The 9,957-nt window shown below is 36.4% G+C and overlaps 1 protein-coding gene across 2 annotated transcripts in view; it reads left to right on the top strand.

Moving 5' to 3' along the window:
- LOC110110038 (actin-related protein 8) overlaps positions 1 to 9,957 on the top strand; it is an 82,754-nt gene that overhangs the window by 7,982 nt on the left and 64,815 nt on the right. Inside the window, exons 3-4 of one of the 2 annotated variants that reach the window (XM_020841327.2) lie at positions 2,122 to 2,192; positions 2,403 to 2,470. In XM_020841327.2, the coding sequence (XP_020696986.1) occupies positions 2,122 to 2,192; positions 2,403 to 2,470 (139 nt within the window). The remainder of the gene's footprint in view (positions 1 to 2,121; positions 2,193 to 2,402; positions 2,471 to 9,957) is intronic. The other variant, XM_028700225.1, reaches the window with a different exon arrangement.

Raw genomic sequence — 9,957 nt, 5'->3', positions numbered from 1 at the left:
TTCTTCTCGGGCTTCTAATCTCTTCGTCTCTTCGCAAGTGCCGCTCCATCTGTATCTTTCTTCTCCAAGTGCAGCAACTTTAGGGTGTCGTCTTTTAATTTTAAGTTTGCAAGTCGTCGTCGTTGTAATTTCGTCTTTTTAGTTTTATTTGAAATGTAAGAATTTGTTCTTTCCTCTTCTAGTCTTTGCTTTGTTAGGTGTTGTATAGTTTTATTTTTGTTAAGCAAAAAATATAGGGTCCCCTATATTTTTTGCTTACATCAATATTTCATAACTGGAAGCATATTTAAGCATATTAGCTAAAATACAAAGCTTATTAAACTTCAAATAACATTTACATACCAAAAACACTTGTACAAAATTCTTCTATGACATCAATGTACACCCAAAACGTATATACAAAAAAACGACAGTCAATCTTCTTGTCTAATTCCCCACTGGTTCCATTCTCTTTCATGCTGTACAATCACTGTTAATGAGCTAAAGCTCAATAAAATACACAAGTAATGTATGAGAAATAATCAACATGTATACAACTAATTGAAACAACACAACATGATAATCTATATAAAACATTATTTCCTATTTTATTTTCTGTTTTACATTTTTTGGCAAGTCATATAATGACTATATGCTTTTGCTACTTACAACTCTTTAATTTAAGGTTGGGTCATTATTCCCAACTTTTAGAATTGAGACCGCTCTCTAATTCAAGGTTGAGTCCGATTCCCAACTTTTAGAATTGAGAAAGTGTAAGCTTACATCATCAGGCCTTTCACTTTTACTTATGTGGATCTATACCCTGTATATCACTTATCTAACTTTTTTAATACATTTCACATTTCATAATACATTTCAAATTTCATAACAATTATAAAAATATGCCATTGCAATAATACTTGAGGAACCAACAATTAAATACATAATGAAACTAAAATTTAGGCCATCAAAATCATATACCATGTGATGTTGTAATTATATCAAAATTTACTATTTCCTATGTCATAGTTTGTGTATCTCACCTCGTTCTCGAGCATAGGCGGGTGAATTTGTTCTCCTACAGTACCCTTGTCTCTTTTCTTCTTATATACAACCTAAATATCACAGTTTTGCTATTTCATGCATTATAGCTTAACTCAATATTAATGAATTCAGGTTAGCAAACTCCAACCAAAAAGGAGGTAACATTTATCTCAAAGAAGTTTTTCCTCATTCAATACTACCCCTACCTCTCTTCTACAATTCCTTCTCTACTACCTTCCCTTTACTTTTTCCGTACTATTTTTTGCAAGCCTTACTATTTTCTGCTGGCAAATATCAGCTGATTTTAGTTTATTGAAGCAGCACAGTACCTATTTTCTCTACTGAATCCAGAGAACAGAAAACTACAGCAGCGCATTACCTCTTTTTCTTGACTATTTTCTGAATTTGGCAAATTGAAATTTCCCCCAACAGTTCTCTAGCAGCCAGCAGCCAGCAGCCAGCAGCCGGCTCCAGCTCTCACGAGTCCTTCAACTCACTGCTTGCTTCGAATACTAGAGAGGCTTGGGTGGGGAAAGTGGATGACATGGAATAATAGTGCTTATCTATAAACAATATAGTAATATATTACTATAATTCCTTTTCCCACTGCAGTTATCCCAAATCATTCTGAGCCGCATGATGTCATCTACCCATTGCATCGTCTGCTTAGTGGAGGATTTAGCGGTAGCAAATTTAATATATTATATAAGTTGTAGTGGGCTAAAATCTATATAGGAAGAGTAATTAATTAACTGCTAATGAAATTTTACTTCACTGCTTAAGTTTAATGACATTACATGAATATATATATAATCTCCAATTCAGCTTTAACGTTTTTGGGGAAAAATGATAAAAATAAGCTTACCTTTTGTTAATTCTGGGTATTATACTAAAAATGCTGCCGCTAAATATTGTTTGTGATGATGATCATGACAAGCTCCTAACATGAATGAGGTTGAAGAAAGATTCTTAAGTTCTAAAATAGTAGGACGTTGTCTCTATGACCGGTGACAATGAACTACTCACCTTAAGTATATTTGATTTATGTAATATTTAAGCATTCGAGCATTTGTAACTTTGTTAATTTACTAAATGTAGGCGGTTCTGGATACTGCAAGTATGGTTGGAGCAAGTTTTCCTCTCCCTCAGGACGTTGTGCAACATTTTTGGTTAGCTTTGTGCCTATCGTCTAGGCCTTTAATTGTTTTTTTTTTAATTTTTTTTTGTTTTTTTTGTTTTGTCTGGGCCTTTAATTGTATTCCTTTAATGAATGTGAACCTTAATATGTTATGTAGTTCCTTTTCTACTTTAAAATTGTTAGAATCTTCAATTATCTATGGTTATGACTTGACCAGTTTTATGTTTTTCATTTTTCTCAGGAATTTGGTAATATAGAATCTCCAATGCACTCAAGACTTCGTCATTTCTTTACAACAATCTATACAAGGTTAAAATTTTCCACCCTTTGCCATCATTAAATATGTAGGATTGCAAAATTTGTTCATGCATTAAGAAATGATGGCGTATGATTCCTTAGAAGCTTGATTATTAAATGTTTGGTGAAAGTGGCACTTTAAGTTATTTTTAGCTCAGTGTCAAGAGTAGAAAGCAAACCTATGTGATGATTTCCCATCATAGGGTAACATCATTATTTGTTATTTTTTAAGTCGTATCTTTATTCCTCAAGATCTTAATGTCATTATTATTGCCAAAGTTTTTCCTCATTTGTTATTCTATTGATCACTCTTCATGATGTCATTTAATTTGATCTTTCTATTTTTTTGTTATCATGCTATTTTTTTTGATGTCAAACAACATTTTGCTTTTAGTTCAAGGATTGTTATCTTTTTTTATTTCATAGCCATTTATATAGGTTTTCTAGTAGTCACATAAAGTGAACATGTGCTATTTTTATGAGTGAAAGTTACTTGAATGTGTTGTTTTCCCCTTCCAAGGTTGATTGATTCTCCCCTTTCTGATATGACGAAGTTTAAGGTTTCTTTCACATTCTGATGTGATACCACATGCGAAAGGAGCTTGTTAAGAAATTTTAAGAATCATTGACAATGAAATCTCAATTAATAACTTATTGAAATAATAAGCAAATTCATTAAAGATTCTTGATTTTCAACTCGCTTAGGCGAAGGAGTACATGTAGATTAACTAATCCTTGGAGATAAACAAAATAGTAGCAAAGCTAAGGGCTATTAAACAACAATCCACCACTTAATAATGAGAAATTTCACCTTGGGGATTATTCACTCGACTACACTAGGCTTGGCGAGAGAAGATCTTGCAACTAGAATTGAGATCACCACTAGGAAGAAGATGCCGGAAGTCTTTGTCCACGGGAAGTAGTCGGAGTAGTTGGCGGATGTCCGATGATGATCCAACGACTTGGTGGAAGATGGATCTCATGATCCGCCATTCAACATTGAAGTGGAGAGGGGAGGCGTCGTCTTCTCCTTTCCTTGGCTTCTCTATTCGAGGGAGAAGCAAGGTGGGGCGGCGGGAGCTGGAGGAAGAGGGGAGGCCGGCGGGTGCAAGGAGAAAGGCTAGGGTGGAGAAAAGATGTTTAGGGAATTATGGGATGGATTAAACAAAACTGAAATTTAATTTCAGTTTTGAATAAATTGAGAGAGAATTGACTTGAAATTTGAATTTCAAATCAATGGAATTAATGCCTTAATTGGGGAGTTAATGAATGGGAGCCATATATGGGGCCGGCGGTTTCATTAGAGGGAGGGAGGTTTTAAAATCAAAAACCTGAAATTAATTTCAGGATTTTAAATGACAAGGGAGGGAAATTAATTTGAAATTTGATTTCAAGGGCTTCCAAGGGGCGGCGGCAACTAGAGTTGGGAAGAGATTTTCTTGTGGTGGAAGAGAAGGATGATGGAGGTGAATACGAAGGAGAAGATAGAAAACCTAACCACGAGCCGCGGACTCTTCCAACGACTGGTGGGCCTTGCAATTTGCTCCCCTTGAGCTCTCTCCCTTCTCAAGCCCTCATGCAAGAAGAAGAAGTAGAAACACATTTTTTTCATTCAAATCTTCATTAACCATTACATAAGAAATGGCCATATATATAGGCCAAAAATGACAAAGGAAATAATAGACTAAAATGCCCCTTGGGCTACACTAGAGACCAAATACCCATAAGGGTAAAAATGGAAAAACTAAAGTAAAATAAATTACTACATAACATGACAAAATAAATAAAGCTCCTGATCGTGGCCGTCGATCTTCTGGTGTCTCCGATGGCACACATGTCGAAATTGCTGACGATGTCCTCATCACATTCCTCTATGCAAGGCTTCATCTACTTCCCCATCACTATTTTCTCTATTAGTTGGTATAAATAGAAATTTCTGGCTTCGTAGGCATAAAAAAATTGAAGAACTAAAGTCTTGTAAGGTATTTGTTGCAAAATAAAAGGCCTAAACATGGTGATACTAGCCCAGGTTCTCACATTATGTATTTTTATGTTCATGTTGAAATGCTATTGTGTTCTTACATTTATGAAAAAGCTACCAAGTGTCACGATACTATGTAAAAGTACTTATAATTGTTTTAGGATTTAGTGTTATTTTAAATCTTGAAAATTTCTAAATGGAAAATTCCCCCATCTATTTTTTGGAGGTTTAGGTTTCATGTGTAAGTTTTTGATGATGATTGGTGAAATGAAATGAATTTCCTAGCCATCTTGGCTAGCCACCCCTTATGGAAACCCCCCTCGCCTTCTCATTGTTAAGTTTTGGTGAGGAAAAGCTTTATTCCAACACATGCAAGGAGTTTAACTAGCCATCTTCAAGGTTCTTTCTTCTTCTTCTTCTCCCTCTCTCTTTCTCTGATTTTTTTTTTCAACTATTGCTTCATAATTTGGTATTTTAATCTTTAGCACAGGAGTCACATTCATCTTATGTGACCTTTGCTGTTATCTATACTCAATATAAACATGATTTTAACCCCAAGTGTCACATTCATGAAACCTTCCAACCTAGCATCGTAAGGGTTATAATAAATCCCCCTTTGACCAAACAAATCCATCCTTGAACTGAACATGATCTTAGGCTCCTCGAATCAATGTCCTAACCAATCCAACCATTAGGATCTATATGATTCATGCTTTAGTCCTTGCATAAGATAGTTCAAGCCTATTTTCTTGCCAAATAGGATTTCAGATATTTTTATATGAACTCATTGCTCAACAACAAGATAAATTGGCCTAAGCTTAGCACCCTAAATAGCGTTTAACTTTGCTCACCTTCCCTTCTTTCTAGCGATCATTTCCTTCATCTACGATCTCTTCATTCCTCATTTGTGATCTCCTTTGTTCCCCTTTGAGATTGTCGGAGAGGCATTTGGGTGCTCTTTTTCGCAAGCTGTGGTGTGACTTATTTTTTGAGATCTCTTTCCTTTGTGATCATCGTCTTCCCTAGTTACAATTGTGATAGTTGTGGCTTATATGAACATTATTGTGTTGATAATTTCTATTTAGACAATATATTGAGCACTTATTTCTGTATTCTTGATGTTTAGGATTTACTCAATGGATGTAAAATGACTAAATATGAGCTTAAGCCAAGAAATCAAGCCAAAATGGAGAAAAAAATGCTAAACAAGTTTATCACTATATATCAACTTATCTTTTAACCCACAAAATGACTTAGCTTATAGCTGAAGTTTCAAATGCTTACAACTTTTGTTTTCTCAACTTATCTTCACTTGTACAATGATGCAATTGAAATGAAATGAAATTCCCCTAGACCAGCCAATCCCTCTTCTTTTTTCTTTCTCAGGGGTTGTAGTGCAAAACACTATCTTATAAATCTTCTCATGAGTGGCAGTGTCACACCTGGGTTTGGAAGGAGATATACCCCGGCAACATGGGACGCGATGAAGAGATATAAATATCTCTTTTGTACTCACAAAAGAGAAAATAGTGAAAAGATGAACTTAGCGGCTGCTGTGGAGCGAAAGAACGAAGAGGAAGGAGAATGGAGGATTTTAGCGGCTGCTACTAGAGAGAAGGGGAGAAGATGTACGGTGGCTACTGTGAGAGGAGGGGAGGAAAATAGGATGTCCTAGGTTCCAATTGGCCTTAAATGGTGAGAGAGAGGCTCGCGAGTGGGAGAATCACGAGAGGGAGAATCATTTGATGATTGGAGAGAGAAAAAGCGAGCTGGAGGCATCGTGGTTCGGCTCGTGCATGAAGGGGAGCAGAGGCAGCTTGTTTGCGCTGTCTGGCGCAATTCAGGTGAACAGAGTGGCTTGCTCGACTATTTCATGTGTGTGGCTTCTAACATATGAAATGCCTAGATCGATCAGTCCAAGCTCTGATATTGTAGGTAGTTTAGCTAATTATCTTCAAAATTCTTTCTTCTTCTCCCTCACTTTCTCTATGTTTTTCCATCGTTATCAAACTTCTACTATGTTCATCACTACTTATATATTTTCTTATTTCTATATATTCCCATATTTATTGCTCTAAATTTTATATTAACTTTCCACCATGATTGACAAACTTCAAGATCCTTTAAAGCACAATCAAGCTTGCCTTTAAACCTCTATACAAAAATTTTGCTACCTTTTGGTCTCTTAGGTTATGTTGACTGAATTAAAGATGGAAAAAAAGAGAAAGAAAAAATTGAACTGGTGCACTGTTTTAGAAAATAATCAGATGGAGGCATTGCTTAGAAGGAGTGCATTCATTCGATTAACACAAAATGTATCCCAATGAAATGTAAAAAAAAAGGAGAAGAAAGACTTACGCTGGTTTTAGTTTCAATCCTGTCTGTGTACTGCTCTTATTTGTCTATCTTTTGCTTCTGTTCGCATGAAGCTCGTTTGGCTTCTTTCCGTTCAAAATCTCTAACTCAGGCATCCTCTTCCTCTTACGATCAGAAGCCACGATACTAAGCCTTTGGCCTTCCTGTACAACCTGCGTGTATAACACTCTTGCAAGGATCTTTTGGCCTACACCCACGTTTGCATGTTTGACCAGGACTTGTGCCCGCACGACTCCGTGTGCCTTTCCTCCCACACGATCGCCCCGCTCCCGCACGCCAGTCACACCCGCGCCTCCAACTTTCCTCGTGATAACACCCACATCCATAACACGTTCCGACCTGCACACTCGCCCCACTCCACTTGACCTTCTCCGCACGACTACACACCTGTGCCTGCCTATGAACTTCCACACGAATCCAATATGCACAATCTCTAATCCGTGAGTACTCCGTCAGTCTATCTGATCCGTCTCTCCAATTTAAAAAGAAACATAATCTATGTGTTTCAGTTTAAAGCCCAATCCTCAATTGCTTGTCTGTTATTCAGAACGAAACATGATCTACTTTTAATCTAATTTTGTTCAAAACAGACAAGTTTGAAATTCAAACTGCCTTGTGCATACATGACCATTCCAACCGACTACATTGGGCTAAATAATTAAAATAGATTGCTGTATAATGAAATAAAATTTTTTTTTTTGGCAATGAATAGACAGGTACCCGCTCAAAACTTGCGCCATTGATCTTTGATCCGGGTGGGATAATTTTTAATTTGAAGACCCCGCGTAGTTCTATCTTTGATCATGGCTTGCTGATTTTTAATTTGAAGACATCGTGCCGTTGATCTATGATCCATGTGAGAAGAATAACAGTTAGTGCAGTCCTAACCCCCCCTCGTGGGGAGGGGACGTCGGGAGGCTATCGAAATTTCTAGAAAGCTATATGTAATAAAAAAATAAATTACAAAGCAACATGTACCACCAATGTCAATACCTGCACCTTTGTATCTTTAATATGGCCAGGATTTTAATTCGAAAATCCCGCGCCGTTGTATCTTTGATCCAGATGGAATGATTTTAAATTTGAAGACCTCGCGCCATCATATTTTTGATCCTGGCAAGAAGAATAACTGCAAGTGTCGTCCCAATCTCCCCTCGCAGGGAGACGTCAAGAGGCTACTAGATTTTCTTTAAAAAAATGAAAAATGAAAAATGAAATGACTTTTAAAGAAAAATTGGAGAGTAATTTTTTTAATCAATTAATTAAAAGGAGAGAGAGAGAATGAGGATATGTTTTAAAATTAAAATGCCAAGTGATATTTGAGAATTATTCAAAATAACTTGGAAACCAATGGGAGAGCATTTAAAAAGTTAATTAATTGATTAATTAAAATTCTGATATGAAAATTAAATCTTAGTTAATTAATTGATTATTTTATAAAAAAAAACACAAAGAATTAAAATCTCTTTTAATTGGTCAATTAATTAATGTAAAATGCAATGAATTAAAATCTCTTTTAATTAATTAATCAATTAATCAATTCAGAATGCAATAAAACTAAATAAAAAAGAGAGTGAGGAGGAATATTTATACTAAGCATTCTAATACAACGACCCAAATCAAACTAAACTCATACTCCAAACAAACAAAACTCAACTAAACAAAACTGAAACTCTAAACAAACTTCAAAACTACAAACCCAAACTGACAAGGCTCAAATCCTAGAGAACTCTTGCAAATGCTGGTTCCAAATATTTGCAACAAATAAATAAATGACAATTTAGTACTGTAAGCAAAACATTAGTACAAGGAAGAAGTCCAAGTGCTGTAATAAAACTTCAGTGTTAAAAGTAAAGTACTGTAACTAAATAAAGTGCTATAACAGAAAAAACTATAGTGCTAAATGTAAAGGTACTAGAATGAAAAGAAAGCTGTTGAAGCAAAAGAAAAAGTACGAAGTTAAGCAGCATATTTTAAAGTTATTCTATTAGGTAACTTCTGAATGAAACAGTAAAACCAAATCTAATTGATCAGTTGGGGAGCTTTTAAGTGAAGTGAGGAGCCCTAAATCTAAAACTACATGTTACTTTTAAATGAAGAAGTAAGACCTATTCTTAAACAATTTGCTTAAGAAACTGCTAATGAGATAATAAAACGACACTAAACAAATGATCAGGCCACTTCCAAGGGGAGCAGTAAGACCTATCATAAACTTGAACTTCTAACGGAAGTAGTTAGGGGTGCAACCGAGTCAAGCTGACTCATTAACGAGCTCGATGAGTCGAGCTTGTCGAGCTCTTGAGTCGAGCTCGAAAAGGATTTCGAGCTCATTGGGCTTGTCAAGCTCAAGTTCAAACTGACAGCCACTTGACTCGATTACGCGTTAAGCAGCTCGCAGAAAGCGAAATGACATGGGTAGATGGCGGAAACTTGCGCTGCGTGAGAACGACGGTGGAAGGATGCTGAACTGCATGCAATTGGTGCTAACAGCGAATGCGGGCCACGTGACATTGCTTGCTGATACAGAATGGAGAATGTGGGCCATGTGGCACTACTTGCGATTGGTGCAAACAACAAATGGCAGATGCGGCGAATGTGGGCCACACGGGCGTGGCACTGCATGCAAATTGCGGGCAAAACGTAGGCCACATAATTGTTGCCCGATGAGATAGTTTTCCCTCGGCGAGTCGAGCTTGACTTTTGAGCTTGACTCGAGTTCGAGCTCGGTATTTGGCTCATGAGTCGAGCTCAAACACCCCCTTACTCAAGCTCGACTTGACTCGTTTGCACCCCTACCTATTATTAATCAATTTCTTTAGGGATCTTCTAAGAGAAGTAATAGACCCTAAATAAACCAAACCAAGTTTTCGGGAAACTCCTAACGGAGCCGTAATCCCCAAACTAAACCAACTTCTTAATGGAGCTGTAAGACCTGATGTAGACAAAGGGGGGGTTAACCCATATCCAAAATAATATGAATTTTGGCTTCCCTTGAGTCTACTAGCTCAATCAAAATTGAGCTGAAATTTTAGCTCATTTATGAGCTGGTCTTTAGTTCACTTATTGAACTAAGGGTTAGCTCATTATTAGCTATGATTTTAGCTCATATTTATCTTTTATTTAATGTACTTTTTATTGTTTT

The sequence above is a fragment of the Dendrobium catenatum genome, unplaced genomic scaffold (genome assembly GCF_001605985.2).
Source record: "Dendrobium catenatum unplaced genomic scaffold, ASM160598v2 fragScaff_scaffold_1470, whole genome shotgun sequence".
Classification (NCBI taxonomy): domain Eukaryota; kingdom Viridiplantae; phylum Streptophyta; class Magnoliopsida; order Asparagales; family Orchidaceae; genus Dendrobium; species Dendrobium catenatum.
Note: the sequence above shows the minus strand (reverse complement) of the source record. Positions and strands in the feature narration are given on the sequence as shown.